Here is a 20480-nt window from a genome sequence, read left to right as displayed (position 1 = left end):
GTTGCATATACACTGACTCTGTGTGCAATGAACGCAAGAGAAGTGACACAATTTCACCTGGTTAATATTGCCTGCTAACCTGGATATCTTTTAGCTAAATATGTGGTTTAAAAATATATACTTCTGTGTATTGATTTTAAGAAAGGCATTGATGTTCATGGTTAGGTACACATTGGAGCAACGATACGCACCACATCGATTATATGCAACGCAGGACATGCTAGATAAACTATTAATATCAACCATGTGTGGTTAACTAGTGATTATGCGTGGTTGATTGTTTTTTTATAAGATAAGTTTAATGCTAGCTAGCAACTTACCTTGGCTTACTGCATTCGCGTAACAGGCAGTCTCCTCGTGGAGTGCAATGAGAGGCAGGTGGTTAGAGCGTTGGACTAGTTAACTGTAAGGTTGCAAGATTGAATCCCTGAGCTGACAAGGTGAAAATCTGTCTTTCTGCCCCTGAACGAGGCAGTTAACAAACCGTTCCTAGGCCGCCATTGAAAATAAGAATGTGTTTTTAACTGACTTGCCTAGTTAATTAAATAAAGATTAAATAAAGGTGTAATAATAAAATAAAAATAAAATCAAATATTGGCCAAATCGGTGTCCAATAATACCGATTTACGATTGTTATGAAAACTTGAAATTGGCCCTAATTAATCGGCGATTCCGATTAATCGGTCGACCTCTAGTTTAAACTACCAGCTCACAGTTCGGACACCCATGCATACCACACAAGATATGCCATCAAAAGTCTCTTCACAATCCCCAAGTCAAGAACAGACTATGGGAGGCACACAGTACTACATAAATCCATGGCTACATGGAACTCAATTCCACATCATGTAACTCATGCAATTAAAATTTGATTTAAAAAACAGATACAATACACCTTATGGAACAGCGGGGACTGTGACGAGACACACACGTACAGGCACAGACACAGACACAAATGATAAGACACGCACTCTACACACACGTTCACATGGATGTTTTATTGGAAATATGTGATAGTGGAGTAGTGGCCTGAGGGATGCATTGGGTTATGTGCTATAAAATATAATAACATGTAATATTTTAAACTGTATACAACTGCCTTAATGTTGTTATACCTCTTATGGTACCTGTTGTGTCATACATGTGTATTCTGCCTGCTAAGGTTCTATAGATGCCAGTGATGTATAAAAGGCACGTGCTATACTACTAATAATGTTCATTTATGGGATAAATATCAATTACATTTAGCCATGTGGCTGCATTGTAAGTGCAAAATATTTAAGACGCCTGAATGACCTCAAAAAGAGAGGTTGAGATGGAGACAAATGCAACCATTTCTGTCCGTGAGATCCGACATCTGGACACAGGCAGGTGGGAACCCTATTAAATACCATCTGAGTCTCCCAATCAGCCAATTCGATACTCTGCTGTATGTTCAGCTCTGAATGGCATGACTGATTTATGTTTTCTTTTTTTAGACCCCTCTTTGATAATTCATAGTGGGGGGTTTTCTCCTTCATGCAATTCTATGAAATAATGCAGGATAATGAGTTTGAAAAGCCGTTTTGAAAATCTCAGCTTTAATGATGATTGGCCCTTGTTGTCATGTATAATGCAGAAACTAGTCAGTGTTTGTCAGGTTAATATTCTTAACGAGATTGTTAGGCCCCTCTAGGTTGAATTAATTAAAACATAATCCTCCTTGATTGCGACAGCCTCCTGCTATCAAGATGGAATCCCTGCGACAAGTGCTTGTTTGTTCATTTCACAGCTAATAATATGTTAGTCAGTGGGGGACAGGGTGTCTAACTGGGTGCTCTCATTTCAATCACGGTGCCCCTTGCATGGACGGATAATTAGCTGTAATTGTCCTTTGGTGCCATCACAGAGCACTGTTACAGACAAGGTCTCCAACAGGAAATGTGCTCTACTCACCTCGGCAGTGTTACAGGGTTTCACTTGATTCCTTTCAAACAAATATTATCACACTATTAGAGTCACTTTGCGGGTATTGACAACAATGATCAGCAACATGTGTTGGTAATAGTATGTCATCATGCCAAAATATCACTTGGACATATCAGAAAGGTGTTTCATGCATGATTTAATCCTAGTCATCATGAATGGAATCCGTTGAAAACTGTGGGACACAGCCTAGTTGAATAGAGCGCGTACTAATACTCCTTTACTTTGTCTTTGCAAACTGAGCAGTTGGTCAGGTCTGTTTCAGGGTGGCAGGTAATCTAGTGGTTGAAAGCATTGGGCCAATCCCTGAGCAGACGAAGTGAATAATCTGCTGATGTGCCCTTGAGCAAGATGCTTTACTCTAATTGCTCCTGGTTAAGAGTGTCGGCTAAATGACTACAACGTTTCCCCACTCCCGAAGTTCAAAGAGGAATTGTGTCACCTCTTAAGCATAATCGAACAGGACTGAACCCTGATTTGTGCTTTTGATCAATTTATTCTGCAGTTTAGCAGGACTCCACAGCCCCCTACCTACCTACCACGCGAGGCCAATATCAATGTCTATGTCTATTGTGGTAACATTGAAAGCCCTTGTCTTTCTCAATTTGGACATATGGTCCAGATGAAATGCTTTTCAAAATATAACGTTGTCTTTGTTTCCCGGCAGGGTGCATGTTCTGTCTGATTCTACTCAGTTATGGAGGACTTGTCTTTATTCGTTTCAGTGCTTTCAGTGCTTTCACCGTCAGGTTGAGAAGGTTCATCTCCGCAGAGGTATTCTCTCCATCATCATGACTGGTGCTCCATAGGTCTATGTGCTCTTTGAATATAATAGTAAATAAATTGAATGTTAGCCTATAATGAGTACTAAAGTGTTCCCATAACGGTGTCTGAAACATTGTCAAAGTAGCACATGTAAACTTCACATGCCACAATAGACAGGCATGCCAATGTGGATGTGATGTTCCTCAACTTTCAGAATGCAGTATTGCAACAGTCTCATCACACTGCTAACTAAGAATTCAATTCAGATATAGACAGAAAACCCTCATTTGGAACCCTCATTTGGAATTTTGATAGTAAGCGGTGGGCTTGGCCAAATGCCATCAGCTGATGTGAGGTAATGTGTGTTATGGATGTGTTAGCTTGGATACTGCATGTGTTAGCTTGGATGACAAAATTGCCAAAAATAATATAATCAGCTCACCAGATTTTAGTCTATGATTTGACTATTAAATGATCAATCTTTCTTTAGAATTTTTTTTTCTTCCAAGGGAATAGTTTCAACACATTCAAATGAGAGTTCAGTTCACGTAACAGGGTTGACCTTAAAATGAGGGAAATACGTAAATGAATCACTAATCTTCAGAATTTACTTTATCAAAGCAACACAAAAAACTAGGGATTTACAATGATGGTGAAATGAGTAAGTGGGTTAAAATCTTCCTAGATGTGACACAGGTTTGACCAGAGGGGCAAGTCAAAATACAGATTTTTGGCAAGATTCTTGGTCTTAGCAAGATTTTAAGTCAGAAGTTTACATACACCTTAGGCAAATACATTTCAACTCAGTTTTTCACAATTCCTAACATTTAATCCTAGTAAAAATTCCCTGCCTTAGGTCAGTTAGGATCACCACTGTATTTTAAGAATGTGAAATGTCAGAATAATAGATTGATAGAGAAAATTATTTATTTCAGCTTTTATTTTTTTCATCACAATCCCAGTGGGTCAGAAGTTTACATACACTCGATTAGTATTTGGTAGCATTGACTTTAAATTGTTTAACTTGGGTCAAACGTTTCGGTTAGCCTTCCACGAGCTTCCCACAATAAGTTAGGTGAATTTTGTCCCATTCCTCCTGACAGAGCTGGTGTAACTGAGTCAGGTTTGTAGGCCTCCTTGCTCGCACATGCATTTTCAGTTCTGCCCACAATGTTCTATAGGAATGAGGTCAGGGCTTAGTGATTGCCACTCCAATACCTTGACTTTGTTGTCCTTAAGCCATTTTGCCATAACTTTGGAAGTATGCTTTGGGTCATTGTCCATTTGGAAGACCCATTTGCGACCAAGCTTTAACTTCCTGACTGATGTCTTGTGATGTTGCTTCAATATATCCACGTACTTTTCCATCTATTTTGTGAAGTGCCCCAGAACCACCTGCAGCAAAGCACCCCCACAACATGATGCTGCCACCCCTGTGTTTCACGGTTGGGATGGTGTTCTTCGGCTTGCAAGCCTCCCCCTTTTTCCTCCAAACATAAGGATGGTCATTATGGCCAAACAGTTCTATTTTTGTTTCATCAGACCAGAGGACATTTCTCCAAAAAGTATGATCTTTGTCCCCATGTGTAGTTGCAAACAACAGACTGGCTTTTTTTATGGCGGTTTTGGAGCAGTGGCTTCTTCCTTGCTGAGCGGCCTTTCAGGTTATGTCGATATGGGACTCGTTTTACTGTGGATATAGATACTTTGGTACCTGTTTCCTCCAGCATCTTCACAAGGTCCTTTGCTGATGTTCTGGGTTTTATTTGCACTTTTCGCACCAAAGTACATTCATTTTTAGGAGACAGAACTCGTCTCCTTCCTGAGCGGTTTGACGGCTGCGTGGTCCCATGATGTTTATACTTGCGTACTATTGTTTGTACAGATGAACGTGGTACCTTCAGGCATTTGAAAATAGCTCCCAAGGATGAACCAGACTTGTGGTCTACAATTTTTTTTCTGAGCTCTTGGCTGATTTTCTTTTCATTTTCCGATGATATCAAGCAAATAGGCACTGAGTTTGAAGATAGGCCTTGAAATACATCCACAGGTACACCTCCAATTGACTTAAATTATGTATATTCAGAATCAGAAGCTTCTAAAGCCATGACATCATTTTCTGGAATTTTCCAAGCTGTTTAATGGCACAGTCAACTTAGTGTATGTAAATGTCTGACCCACTGGACTTGTGATACAGTGAATTATAAGTGAAATAATCTGTTTGTAAACAATTGTTGGAAAATGCACAAAGTACATGTCCTAACCAACTTACCAAAACCATAGTTTGTTAACAAGAGATTTGTGGAGTGGTTGAAAAAATAATTAATGACTCCAACCTAAGTGTATGTAAACTCCCGACTTCAACTGTTTATAAAAAAATGTCTGATATAAAATAAAAAAAATTTTAAAGTCAATGTTCATGCACAATTTCTACTTAAAATGTAAAAGGTACTCTTTTCACGGAATGACCCACCAATGTCTATGTCTGTAGTGGCAACAGTGAAAGCCCTTGTCTTTCTCACTTTAGACATATGGTCCAGATGATATGCTTTTCAAAATATAATGTTATTCTCTTTGTTCCCCTGTGGTGTGCATGTTCCAGCTGATTCTGCTCAGTTATGGAGGGCTTATCTTTATTCGTTTCAGTGCTTGAATTCTCATCACTGTCAGGTTGAGAAGGTTCATCTCAGCAGGGGTATTCTCTCGATCATCACATGCATCATATGAGTAGGGGGCTACTGTGACTGATGCTCCACATATATATGTGCTCTTTGAATATCACAGTGTAATCTGTGCCTATATGAGGGCCACACGTGTTCCCAGAATGATCTCTGGAACATTGTCTGGGACACACCTGGAACACGGTAGCATTTTCAAAAGGCACATGCCACTATAGACATAGGCATACCATTGTGAATGTGACGTTCCGCAACTTTTATAACAGTATCGAATTTGTCTTTCAAATGTCTTGTCACGCTGCTAAATAGACAAACCTTAATTTGGAGTTTTGATTGTATGCTGTGGGCTTGGCCAAATGTCATCAGCTGATCCGAGGGCATGTGTGCTATTATGGATGTATTAGCAAGGATACTGCACTTAGATGTGGAAGATAACATCTCAGAAAATCATCAGAAAAACATCCTAACAGGCTTATATTTGTGTCCTTAAGCTTTCAGAGTTTGTTCCATAATCATTAATTCAGTGTTTATTAGTCACTGAAGAGTAGGGCATGCTTTAGAGTGGGATTAAGTGTCTTAGTACTCACTTTACTAGAGGGGGAAATGAGACCTTTGCTTATGTGTATGTTTCCAAATGCCAAGTTATGGATTCTTCTCAAAATCTATTCCAACCTTTTTCTTGTGTGCATGAGACTGGCAGGATGCCATAAATCCTTTATGAGATCTCCTGTCATGAAACACATCCGGTTCACAGTAGGTTATTCTCAGCAGGACTTTGCCCCAAACGCTAACTGACGTCAGTATCAGATCACAGACATAGCAAACAGACTGTGGACCAATAGGGAATTTTTAGAATGTAAACAGTACAGCACTGATTTCGATCTGCCTCTAAAGAACATGATGGCTGACATGTGTCACTGTTCTGTGATCTGTAGATGAAATGGCATGAGACCAGCTAGTTCCAGCTAGATTGAAGATGTGTACATTCCTTACTACCTAATGTACTGTACATTCTTTTCATTGCATAGCTCAAGTCTACACAGTAGTGGTGCAGTAGCCTGCTACAGTGCCTTGCACATGTATTTATCCCCCTTGGCATTTTCCCTATATTATTGCATTACAACCTGTAATTTAAATTGATTTGTATTTGTATTTCATGTAATGGACATACACAAAATAGTCCAAATTGGTGAAGTGAAATGAAGCAATTACTTGTTTCAAAATATTATTTAAAAAAAAAACTGAAAAGAGGTGCGTGCATATGCATTCACCCCCTTTGCAACCAATTACCTTCATAAGTCACATAATTAGTTAAATAAAGTCCACCTGTGTGCAATCTAAGTGTCACATGATCTGCCACATGATCTCAGTGTATATATATACACCTGTTCTGAAAGGCCCCAGAGTCTGCAACACCCCTAAGCAAGGGGCACCACCAAGCAAGCGGCACCATGAAGACCAAGGAGCTCTCCAGTCAGGGACAAAATTGTGGAGAAGTACAGATCAGGGTTGGGTTATAAAAAAATATCAGAAACTTTGAACATACCACGGAGCACCATTAAATCCATTATTAAAGAATGGAAAGAATATGGTACAAACCTGCCAAGAGAGGGCCGCCCACCAAAACTCACCGACCAGGCAAGGAGGGCATTAATCAGAGAGGCAAAAAAGAGACCAAAGATAACCCTGAAGGAGCTGCAAAGGTCCACAGTGGAGATTGGAGTATCTGTATATAGGACCACTTTAAGCTGTACACTCCACAGAGCTGGGCTTTACAGAAGAGTGGCCAGAAAAAAAGCCATTGCTTAAAGAAAAAAAACAAGAAAATGTGTTTGGTGTTCGCCAAAAGGCATATGAGAGACTCCCCAAACATATGGAAGAAGGTACTCTGGTCAGATGAGACTAAAATTGAGCTTTTTGGCCCTCAAGGAAAACGTTATGTCTAGCGCAAACCAAACACCTCTCATCACCCTGAGAACATCATCCCATCAGTGAAACATGGTGGTGAAAGCATCATGCTGTGGGGAATTTTTTCATCAGCAGAGACTGGGAAACTGGTCAGAATTGAAGGAATGATGGATGGCACTAAATACAGAGAAATACTTGAGGGAAACCTGTTTCAGTCTTCCTGAGATTTGAGAATGGGACAGAGGTTCACCCTCCAACAGGACAACGACACTATGCATACTGCTAAAGCAACATACGACTGGTTTAAGGGGAAACATTTAAATGTCATGGAATGGCCTAATCAAAGCCCAGACCTCAATCCAATTGAGAATATGTGGTATGACTTAAAGATTGCTGTACACCAGCGGAACCCACCCAACTTGAAGGAGCTGGAACAGTTTTGCCTTGAAGAATGGTCAAAAATCCCAGTGGCTAGATGTGCCAAACTTATAGAGACATACCCCAAGAGACTTGCAACTGTAATTGCTGCAAAAGGTGTCTCTACAAAGTATTGACTTTGGGGGGATGAATAGTTATGCAACCTCAAGTCTTTTTTTTTTGGTCTTGTTTCTTGTTTGCTTCACAATAAAAAATATTTTGCATCTTCAAAGTGGTAGGAATGTTGTGTAAATCAAATGATACAACCTCCCCCAAAATCTATTTTAATTCCAGGTTGTAAGGCAACAAAATAGGAAAAATGCCAAGGGGGTTGAATACTTTCGCAAGCCACTGTATGTATATATGTTGGTTGAAAGTCCCAAACTTAAATTGGTGGGTAGCATTAACGGTCGATCCCAGGAAAATATTTGATTTATTAGCTTCAGGGAGCCAGCCGCTCCATCTCAGCGAAAGCATCTTGGGGAGGCAGAATCAAGTATCAAATGGAGCAAATTCAATAAATATTCCCCACGAATGCAAATTAATTGGAACCATGTCCTGCTAATTGCAAACATTTCTGCTTCAAAGATATTAATGTGCCTCTTTTCTGTTTTCTTGGCTCTTACAGATGTTAACGAATGCGAGAGAGACCCGTGTAAAAATGGGGGCATCTGCACAGATCTGGTTGCCAACTACTCGTGCGAATGCCCCGGGGAGTACATGGGAAGGAACTGCCAATACAGTAAGTGCTGTATTTTTCTCTTATTTTCTCTTCTCTTTTATGATCAGCCTTGCCTGGCTCTTCTCTTTTATGATCAGCCTTGCCTGGTGTACAGAACAGTTGGTAACTAGTGCTGGCAAACAGGGCAAAAACATTATTTAATTTTGTTTCTTTGTTTCTTTTCTTTGTTTCTTACCTTCTTTCTGTATCTAAATCCACAAGGGTCTGTATCTGTGTTTTGTGGAAATTGTTGTGAGGATTCTGGGTTGTTCGAGATGAGACTGACTTGGACAAAGGCTCCTCCATGATTGCAGACAATCAATGGGGCAGACCTTGCACAACACACATGAACACACATACGCATGAATGCAACCACACACACACACACACACACACACACACACACACACACACACACACACACACACACACACACACACACACACACACACACACACTAGACATAACGTTTGCGCTAGACATAACGTTTTCCTTGAGGGCCAAAAAGCTCAATTTTAGTCTCATCTGACCAGAGTACCTTCTTCCATATGTTTGGGGAGTCTCTCACACACACACACACACACAGATTCTTAACCTTACCCACATACTCTGCTTTCACCAGACATATTCCCTCTTTGGGGACATTACAGTTTTTTTCGATTGCTAAACGACAGTGGACACAACTGGAGTCACATGTGCAAAACTCTAACTACAGTCTGCACAGCAGCAGTTCATGTGGACCAAACTCTAGTTCGTTTTTCATTGCTTGAACACAGTTTTCAAAACTCTACACACTTATCCCATGACTTTAACCACAACCTGCACAACACTGTGGATTTACAGCACTTTGTTCAAATGCTAACACACTGCTGTCAAAACTGTGAACCACACATTCAAAAATAGATTTCAGCCTTGTGCCTTTCAAACACTGCTGATTGCAATTTCAGCTGAAAGGATAAGCAGGTGTCTTGTTTTAGACTTGTTAGTGAACACACACACACATATTACAGTATATATAAGTAGAGCTCAGAAAGACTCATTTTGGAAATGGAACAAGGAAGATGGGTTCGTGGAGGGAGAAGGGTGGCAGGGAGAGGGCAGATGCTTGGAGGAAGACAAAGAAGACAAAGAGCTGTTATTTCAGATGAAATAAGGGCTACACTTATAGACCATGTCGTGAACCATGGTCTCTCATTGAGAGAGGCAGGGTTGAGGGTGCAACCCAATCTGCAAAGATCCACAGTGGCATCTGTAATGCGAATTTTCCGTCATGCAAACAGGTGATAGTTACATCCTTACAGTAAATGAAAACATTACAGGAATCTATTTTGTATTGCAATTATATAATATTTACACAGATATATATTACAGTAAGTTTGACTGTAAAATATATATTTACAACAGGACCCAAAGGCTGCCCCCAACAGGGGAAAGAGGAAAAATATTTTCAGATGCGCAGGAAAATGCTATTGTTGACATGGTTGTTGTCAACAATGCAATAAAACTGCTTGAGATTCAAGATAGAGTGCTGGCTGATAATGATATATTTGAAAATGTTAATTCTGTCAGCACAACAACTATTGCTCGAGTCCTAAAGAAACACCAAGTTACAATGAAACAGTTATACACTGTACCGTTCGAGAGAAACAGTGAACGGGTAAAAGAGCAAAGATACCAATATGTCCAGGTAAGACGTCTGAGGTTACGTACACAGCTATACAAAATATTTACAGTAAAAAAAACACTAGCATTTCTACAGTACAACTGTGCACTTACTGTTTTTCAGAGAGTAATGGAGGTGGAAGCACTGGAAAGACCACATTAATTTGTATTTATCGATGTAGCTGGATTTAACCTTGCCAAAACACGGCGCAGAGGAAGGAATGTTATAGGTCAAAGGGCCACTGTGGAGGTTCCAGGCCAAAGGGGGGGAAATATCACCATGTGTGCTGCAATGGCCAGTGATGGTTTGCTTCTCAACACACCACTCATTGGCCCATACAACACAGAAAGGCTTATAGCTTTCCTATAACTGCTCTATGCTCAGCTAGTGCCAGCAGAACAGGGGGAGCCAGTAAGAAACCCCCAAGTTTTTGTCATAGTTTGCGATAACGTTGCTTTTCACCACTCTGCAGCTGTCACAGATCGGTTTGCAGCACATCACAGATTTATGGTTTTGTATCTGCCTGCATATTCACCCTTCCTCAACCCAATAGAGGAGTTTTTCTCTGCCTGGAGGTGGAAAGTGTTTGGTCACCACCCACATGACCAAATGTCTCTTTTGGAAGCCATGCGTGCCGGATGTGAGGACACGAGTCCAGAGGACTGCCAGGGATGGATAAGGCACTCCAGAAGGTTCTTCCCCAGGTGCATGGCAAGAGAAAACATTAGATGTGATGTTGAAGAAAACCTGTGGCCTGATGCTAGAGAGAGGCAGGATTAGCCCCTCATCTATTTGTTTGAATTACAGTATGTACTTTTAGTTTCTACCTTTTTTTTCTCATTACTGTAATTCCGTAAATTACAACATACTATTGAAGCAAACTGCTAATTTTCATTTACCTTAAAGAATTGTTATGTTCTAAAAAAATATATAAATCATGTGAACGAATGTCACTCTTTTCTTTGAAGAAAATATTACTTTGTATGAAGTCACTGAAATTGTTCAAACTGTAAAGATGAAAAGTTTGTATTTTCTGTATTGGTGTTTGATGCTAGTGTTTTTACTCTCAGTGTGTTCTGAGTGACAGTGTGTGTTATCTCAGTGAGGGTTGTGCATAGTGTTTGGCTGCACTGAGCGTGTTTTGAGCCATGTGTTAAGAGTTGTGTTGCTTGGAATGAGTTTTGCAGGTGATGTGAACTGTTTAGCTCAGGTGACTGTTGGTAGTGCAGACTGTAGTTAGAGTTTTGCACATGTGACTCCAGTTGTGCCCACTGTCGTTTAGCAATCGAAAAAAACTGTAACAATACTTACACTTTCTCTTAAAGTTACAACAATGTGCTAGTTTTGAGTAGTCCAGTGGGAGCTGAACTGAATTTTTTGTAATACAGTCATGTCATTGGACCAACTTTTGGCACCGTCTGGTAGAGATTTTCTAAAAAAGAAGCCTGAATATGTTGCTAGTGACTGGCCATGTCCGAATACCCGTACTTGCGTTCTAGGCTGTGAGAGTGTATGCCCTGCTGCTAGTTGTTAAGCTAGTGCTCCTGCTACCTGTCTCCCCTTAACTTCTCCACCACTTGTATAGTGTATGTGCAGCCAGGAACCATACAATGAGCAAGTCCTCTACTTTCTCTCCGTTTGCCATACTGGTCTGTGACTCAGGTGTGTGTTGCTTGTGCTTTTGCCATTTCACGGGCTATGCTTGTTTCAGGAGGCAGGGTGAGGCTTTATTTGTGAACACACTGTAGTTTATAACAATTTTTTTGTTGTAAATTATTGTCAAGAAGAATGACACGGAAGCACAGTTAGCCTAGTTTCAAATGGTGGTTGCTAATGAATGGTTTCAATGCTGCATTATGGGCTCCTGAGTGGCGTAGCGGTCTGAGGCACTGCATCTCAGTCCTAGATGCGTCACTACAGACACCCTGGTTCAAATCCAGCGGTATCACAACCGGCCGTGATTGTGGGCCCAGCGTCGTCTGAGTTTGGCCGGTAAGGCAGCCATTGTAAATAAGAATTTACTCTTAACTGACTTGCCTAGTTAAAAAAAGGTTTAAAAAATATATATTATCTAGATATAATAATAATTTGCTCTATTCCGGTACAATGTGGACCGTCCAGACTTTCAATGGAGCAACTGTTTGCTCGCAGAGGACTACAAAGGCGAAGTGGCTACTCTTAGCAAACTTAAACAAGCTACTGGAGAATCCACTTCTGCCTACATTCTCTTTCTCTTCTACTCCAGTAGCTGGACGCCGCTCTGATCTGATGGGCGTGTCGCCCCCCCGTGTCATCTCTCCATAACTGACTGGCTGGAGCTCTGAAGTGATCCCTCCCCAAAGGAGTCTCCCCCTTCCCCTGGAAAATGGAGTTAGTAGAATGCTTCTGGATGACTTAGTGGATGATGCTATTATTTACCCTGCCAACCAGCCAGAGAGGCACGAAAGCAGCAGACTTTGGCAATTGGGGCATCTTTGGTCGTGGGAAACCCAGACTAGATACAGACTTCAAACAGCTTCATCACCCTTGATCCAAAGGTTCGAGAGCCTTCATCCCTGGGGGCTTCTGCTTCGAGAGGTACCTGCACCTTCGTCCCTTGTTCTGACTCCCTCTCCGTTGGCTTTTACGGTGAATGAGACTTTGTTGGTTATAGGAGGCTCGAACCGTGTCCAAGAGTTGAGGACCTTTTGGAATTCTGCCTCTCGCAAGTCCTCGACGGGTCTCCCAAATCATGTAAGGTGTAGGAATAGGCAGATGTCCTCTTCTATCTGCCGGCTGTAGTCTTAGGCAGCTCTGGTGTTTCTCGAGCAAAAACCCTGTGCTAACCCAGGGTGTGCTAACCCAGGGCTTGAGTACAGGATATGACTAAGCTTCTCCCTACCGTTCTGTCAGCACACAGAGATTGATGCTGTTGTAGTCCATATGGCTGATAAACATGCCCCTTTCAAGTGACTCAGTCAAAAACTGAACTATTCCATGGTGCTCTCCTCTTCATAAGAAATCAAGCCTGGGCCAAGGCTAGACCAACTGGCTCGTTAGCTGATTGGAAGCAATTTAGGCAATTGAGAAAAAGGTGAACTGCCTCGGTTAAACAGGCCAAATCAAACTACTTCCTTAGCGCTATGACAGACTCTGTTAGTGATCCCTCTAAATTCTGGAAAACTGTTATTCATTTACTGAAGTGGGGTACCTGTATTTCCCTGCCTAAGCAAGTTGTTTTAGACTCCTGCATCATTACTGAAAAGTTACAATTTGTGATGTTTTTAATCAGCATTTATCTCAGCTGGTTTCCTATTTGAAAGAAATGGTGGTCATACTGGTCTTGGCCAGTCAGTTGACTGTTCTTCACACATACTGTCTGCAGTTGCCTCGATGGATGATCAGTCAACCACACGTGATTTGAGGTATGGTAGTCAGGGGTTTTCTTTTTGCCAACTGACAGAAAGAAGTTCTTGCTGCCTTATTAGCTATTGACACAATAAGTTATTAGGGGCTGACAATTTAGGTCCATCTTTGCTTAAGTATGCAGCACCCAACATTGCTGGTTCAGTAACACACTTTTTTATTTTTACTTTAGTATTAGGAAATATTTCAAAAGTGTGTAAATCAGCTTTTGTGCTATCACTCCATAAGGGCAGGGATAGTAGTGAACTTAATCATTATCAACCCATTTCCAGACATCCTTTTCTTACGAAAAATAATAGAATCATTGGTCAACAAACAGCTACCTTATTTTCTATCAGCAAGTGGTATTCTTAATGTTAATCAATCCGGATTCAGATCTAAATATAGCACCAGTACGTACGGCTACCATGGTTGTTTATGTAATTATTACATTATTAGGGATCCCCATTATCTCTTCCTAGGGTCCAAAAATATTAAAGCACTTACATTACATATTAACAAAAGATAAAACAGTACATCATATAACATTACTACAGCACTGTAAATGATATGGCAAATGCCTTAGATTATAGAAAGAATTGTGCTGCCATATCTGTTGACTTGTCAAAAGATTTTGATATTGTAGACCAGAGCAAAGGCCGGCCCGGGGGCCGTATGCGGCCTGATTCGATACGGCCCGCGGAATCATGCTCAGATCACATGTAGAATTTGCGATAGTGAAGTTTTGAAAAACACATTTTTTATTCAAATAAAAAGCCCACTGAATATTCACCTTTGTGCAATGATTTAACTCCCACCGCTTGTGGGACATTTATTTTGAAGGCAAGTATAAATAACAACTGCACGAGGACAGACAGTGACTGACAGGCTGACACACACGTCACAGTTACAAATAGTAGCTAGCTAGAAATTGCGCAAAAATGAGATTTTCAAAGAAAAGAAAAGTAGATAATGAATGTAGGGTGTTCCAGCAACAGTGGTCATCAAAATACGTCTTTATTGAGGTATCAGGGAAAGATGTGTGCTTAGTGTGCAAAGAGATAATCGCTGTCTTGAAAGACTACAACTTGCTCCAACACTTCCAGAGGAAGCAGGCAGAGAAATATAGGAATATGTCTTCTGAGCAGAGGGCAGGTGCATCGAAAGAGTTGCTTTCTCAGTTGCATAAGCAGCAAGGACTTTTCACAAAACTGCATTCAGCAAACAACAGAATTGCAAGAGCTAACTATATACAGTCAAACAAAATTGCTAAACATAGCAAGCCATTCGCTTGCTATGTTTAATTGACTCTGCAGCAATACTTTGCCCCGACAAGAAAGACCTGTTTGAAAATGCATAACCCCAGACTTTGAAATGACAGAGTAGCTTGCTTCAGTGCAGTCAATGAAGAGCACAACCACAGGGAAAATGTATTGGAGGGGGTTAATAAGTGTGTGGCAAAGCTGGGACTGAGTTTTGAAAAGTTATCCAGTGTGACCACAGATGGGTGCCTAAACTTGACAGGAAAACATTTTGGGCTTTTGAAAAGGTTCAAGTAGCTGAGCTGAACCCAGATCAGGAAATTATTTTCCTGCATTGCATTATTCATTAGGAGGTGCTCTGTAAATGTGTTCTGAAAATGAGCCATGTCGTGGATACAGTCACTGAAGTGGTAAACTTCATAAGAACAAAATCTTTAAAACCTAGGCAGTATGTAAAAATCTGTCGTTCTGCCCCTGAACAAGGCAGTTAAAACACTGTTCCTAGGCCGTCATTGAAAATAAGAATTTGTTCTTAACTGACATTCCTTGTTAAATAAAGATAAGATAATTACAAATATAAATATATATCACTGTTGGAAGAGACAGGTCATGCAGATCTCCCCTACCACACAAACGTGAGATGGCTGAGTTTGAGGAAGGTACTTAAAAGGGTGTGGGACCTGAAGTCAGAGATGGCTGAGTTTTTGCAAATGAAAGGAAAATATGTGGATTTCCCTCAACAGCAAGATAAATAATGGTTGGCTGATTTTTCCTTCACCGTGGACATCATGGCCCTCGTGAATGAACTGAATTCCAAACTACAAGGGAAGGGCCTTTTTGTACATCAGATGTACAGCCTTGTCAAAGCTTTTAAGGGGAAATTACTCCTCCTGACCCGCCAAGTAGAAGCCAACAATCTCACCCACCTTCCCACACTACTAGTCTGTTTTCTATCAGATGACCAGCGGCAGAAGTATACATTGCTGATGCGTGTTTGGAATGGGGAGTTTTCTCGTTGTTTTGAGGATTTCATAGTGCTGGAAAATGACTTGCTGTTTGTTTCCTCTCCTTTCACCTTCAATATGGATAATGCTGCCACTGACCAGCAAGTTGAGTTTTTTGATCTTCAGTCTAATACAGTGATTGGAGAACTATTCAAAACAATTTCACTGTCACTCCCTGACCGTAGAGAGCTTTTTATGTCTCTATTTTGGTGTGGTCAGGGTGTGATTTGGGTGGGCATTCTATGTTCCTTTTTCTATGTTTTGTATTTCTTTGTTTTGGCCGGGTATGGTTCTCAATCAGGGACAGCTGTCTATCGTTGTCTCTGATTGGGAACCATACTTAGGTAGCTTTTTCCCACATGTTTTTTGTGGGTAGTTATTTTCTGTTTAGTGTTTGCACCTTGGTTTAATTTATTCTCTTGTTATTTTGTATTAGTGTTCAGTTCAATAAAAAAACATGAACACTTTCCACGCTGCGCTTTGGTCCGACTACTCTTCCTCATCCAACGACGAAAACCGTGACAGTCACTGACAAGGTTCTATGCATCTCTCGATGAACAAAACATTTCAAAGATTAGGAGCCATGCTCAGAAGATGTTTGTACTGTTTGGGTCAACCTATGTATGTGAACAGACATTTTTGTTGATGAAATATAACATGTCAAGGCACAGATTATCTCTTACTGACTCTCACTTCTCAGCAATCCTGCACATAGCGATGTCAGAAACTATACCTGACTTCACTGCTCTAGTCAATGCCCAATCAGAGTCTTCACTTCTTCACTCCTTCACTGATTGAGTAGTTTAAATGTAATGTTGAGCTCTATCTCTTTCTTTTGTTTTTGTGCATAACCATTAACAAGAGTTCTGTCCATGGTGCTGAATGCACAGTGTACTTTTCTCTCTGTGTAGTTCATTGCATGTTTAATAATGAAAATACCTACCAAAAGAAGAACATGGATGTGGTTTATTTCTGTGCATGTTAAAAAAGTTAAATAAGTAACATTTCTGGATGTGATTTACAGTAGATATCTGTCAACACAGTCATACACATGATGTATAATCCTGTAATTTGAATCTGGCCCGCGATGGCAAAAATATATTCTAATATGGCACTCCATGGAAAATAATTGCCCGGGCCTGCTGTAGACTGTCCTTGATAGAGTTGGTTATTGATGCTTGCCGATGGTTTCATAATTATCTCAATGACAGAACTCAGGCCATCAAGGTATAAAGGGTCACATCAGAATTCCTTGAGATACATAAAGGAGTGCCCCAAGGTTCCTTACTCGGCCCACTACTGTTTTCAATCTATATACATAGCATAGGTAATGCTGTAAAAATAATATATTAATTTCTATACAGATGATACTGTGTTGTATTCCATTGCCCCATTGGTTGGCCAAGCCTTTTCACATTTTAAGTCTAATTTCCAAGCACTGCATGGGTCCTTATTGGATTCAAAGTTAGTGCTAAATGCAAACAAAACAATGCTTTTATTAGGTCCTATAACCCAGATTTAAATGAATTTGTAATGACTAGTTTGAACGGTACACAAATTGATCAAGTTCCTTCCTACAAATATCTTGGTGTATGGCTTGATGACAAACTGTAATTTAAGGAACATATCACTGTGCTGGTAAAGAAGTTGAAGTTCAAGGTTGGTTTCTTTTACAGAAACAAAGCATGCCTGACTTTGTTAATCGGAAGGAAATTGTCCAGGCCCTGGGAATATTATCTATATGCATGCAGCAGCATCTACACTTAAACCACTAGATGCTGTTTTCAATTGTGCCCTTGTATTACTAGTGATGGTTATAGAAGTGTGTTGGGCATCTTTGTATTTAAGGAGAGAGCATATTTTTGTTGTGTTTATCTACAAAGCTAAGCAGGAACTCCCTATGTATCTATCATTATTAATTCAATTTAGACGTATAAATTACCAAACAGGGTCTCAGGGTTGGACAACACTGGGGGCCCCTTCGGTCTCCATAGATTTGGGAAAAGCAGATGAGGTTTTTTTGCTCCCTTTATGTGGAACAACTTCCAGAGCTCTCTGAATTAAGATGTTCTGTTCCCCCTTGGACAGTTCAGAGTGATGATCAGAGATCTCTATGTTCATAAATGTGTCTGTTTTTCTTAATATGTTTTGTAATTTTGCAATTTTGTATATTGTGTTTGATGTATTTATGCAGGGCTCATCTGTAAAACAGACCCTGGTGTCTGTATGTGATTGCTGTATTTATGCAGGGCTCATCTGTAAAACAGACCCTAGTGTCTGTATGTTATTGCTGTATTTATGCAGGGCTCATCTGTAAAACAGACCCTAGTGTCTGTATGTGATTGCTGTATTTATGCAGGGCTCATCTGTAAAACAGACCCTAGTGTCTGTATGTGATTGCTGTATTTATGCAGGGCTCATCTGTAAAACAGGCCCTAGTGTCTGTATGTGATTGCTGTATTTATGCAGGGCTCATCTGTAAAACAGACCCTAGTGTCTGTATGTGATTGCTGTATTTATGCAGGGCTCATCTGTAAAACAGACCCTAGTGTCAGTATGACTTAACTGTCAAAATAAAGGTCAAATAAATAAATACAAACAAACAATACAATTCTAGACATTTTGGGTATGCAATTTAAAAAAATATTTATAGTATGTTAAATATAGCAAAATGTGTGTGCTTTAAATACCAGGATGTCATATTACTTTTGGCTTTTCATCTCGTATAATTCGTTGCACACTTTTAAGGAAGATAATTGTCTTTTGAGACAGATGTGTGTTTGACAGTAGCTGATAATCAACTGAGGGGATGCACTGTACCAAAATGAATGAATGGCGGGAATCAAAGTAATTGCACATTAGATGATGTATTCTCAGTAGGATGAGCCTAGTATGCTGATATTTGTTGATTAATGGAATTGTTTTTACGAAACAGTATGTTCTAAATAGTATGTATTATGATTAGTACACAATATGCAGTTTAGGTAATAGTAGGCAAGACAGATTTCAGACAAAGACAATATATGTGCAGTCAAGTACAGCTCCTGTCAGTACTGAAGTTCTCGTTGAAAAAAATAAGACCACGCACAATTACCCTTTTTTAAATATATTTTTTATAAGCATCTATATGTAAATTACAGCTACACGCTGGATACCATTTCCACCAGCATTTTTTGGTCTCTTTGACGCACTCAGAGCTACAGTTCTCATATCTTTGGTTTTGTATGAATTTGAACTGATTCAAGAGCAGACAAAAGTTGACTTTCGGAATCAGGCGAGGATTGGGAGCCTTGAACTATTTTCTAACCTGGCTTCTGTGTTTCGGCCACAGCCACTGCTTAGAAGAAAGCTGTTTGATGGATTAGTTCAAGTCTGTACTCGCCAGATAGCAGAGTCCTTTTCCAACAGAGGCAAATGTCACCACAAAGTGCCTCAGCATTTACCGTCTGTAAACAACTTCCTCTAGATATGCACCAGAAATCAACATCTTTATGTTTGCATTTTGTGAAGGCCCCAAGTGTGAAAGTTCATTTTTGTACGTTATCATCATGAAATAGTCGCTGTCTGAACAATTTCTACTGGAGCAATAACAACACTATTGTATTGTAGAGCAGGGTTGGGCAACTTTAGTGGGGGTGGGGGCCACAAATCTGAACTCATCATGAGGGGGCCGCAGTGGTCCACACACCCACATCCACATGCCATCAGAGCCGACCCTTGCCTTTTGGGGGCCCTAAGTGAAATGTTGTTTTCATGAATCTTTACAATATAGCCAATTTTGACTTTGCAGCTGGCCCATCTAGCGGAAATCGCTCAGTTCTGCCTCCAGGACAAAACTCATCCCAATAAACATCAACCTGCTCTGTGAAGCATGTGGAAAGGAAATCCATAATAAAGTCTTTGAAATACATATCATCCATGTGAATAAACCAACCACTAAACTAATTGCCCGAGGGGCAAAACTCAAGGGCTTGTCATTGTAAATCAATCAGGCAATCTTCATCAGTTGAAAAGCAATTATTGGAAATTAACAACTATACTTGACACCACACATTCACTAATGGCAATGACATAAGGCAACTAGAGTGTCAACCAATTGAATGCCTTGAACCAAAAAATTTACAAATATAAAATGTATACCTCCAACCAGACCAAGTGCAAACCCTGTCTTTGATTTGGATAAAAGCTGGAGATCCGAGGTGGAGAAATACTTATTAAACTCTGAGCTATTCTGAGTGCAGTGGGGTGAGAGAGGGAGTACCAGAGAGGTTTATTTTATTATTTCCATGGCTGCACAGAATGAGAGGACTGCTCACTGTCTCTCTCATCTTCAGAAGTGGCTTGTTTTTTCAAACCCTGTAGCCTGTTGGCTCAAAAAGACCTTGTTCATTCATTAAGCCATTTCTGGGAATTTCTAGGAGTTCAGTTGGGACTCACGCTGGTGAATGCCCACTGGCAAAGTGTGTGTGCCTGCACAGGTGTTTGTTTGTGTGTGTAAGAGCCTGCATCAAGCCGGTGGGCATTCACAGGAAATTAGTCAAACTTAACTTTTTGAATGTTAGTGCAATCATATTCACACCGCAGAATGGGTTTTCATTCTCTCCCCAGTCCTCCAGTCTTCCTTCTCATTAGTATTGCTGCGGTGGCCTTAATTTCAGTGTGGCTCTAATTTGTTGGGGCTGTAGGTAAGCCATGTGGGAGATTTATTCAGCT

General features: G+C 40.4%; 1 protein-coding gene across 3 annotated transcripts in view; it reads left to right on the top strand.

Moving 5' to 3' along the window:
- LOC139410658 (EGF-like repeat and discoidin I-like domain-containing protein 3) overlaps positions 1-20480 on the top strand; it is a 210803-nt gene that overhangs the window by 97634 nt on the left and 92689 nt on the right. For all 3 annotated transcript variants that reach the window (XM_071156025.1, XM_071156023.1, XM_071156024.1), the window contains one exon: positions 8362-8475. In XM_071156025.1, coding sequence (XP_071012126.1) covers positions 8362-8475 — 114 coding nt within the window. The remainder of the gene's footprint in view (positions 1-8361; positions 8476-20480) is intronic.

This window comes from Oncorhynchus clarkii, chromosome 6 (genome assembly GCF_045791955.1).
Source record: "Oncorhynchus clarkii lewisi isolate Uvic-CL-2024 chromosome 6, UVic_Ocla_1.0, whole genome shotgun sequence".
Taxonomy (NCBI): domain Eukaryota; kingdom Metazoa; phylum Chordata; class Actinopteri; order Salmoniformes; family Salmonidae; genus Oncorhynchus; species Oncorhynchus clarkii.
Note: the sequence above shows the minus strand (reverse complement) of the source record. Positions and strands in the feature narration are given on the sequence as shown.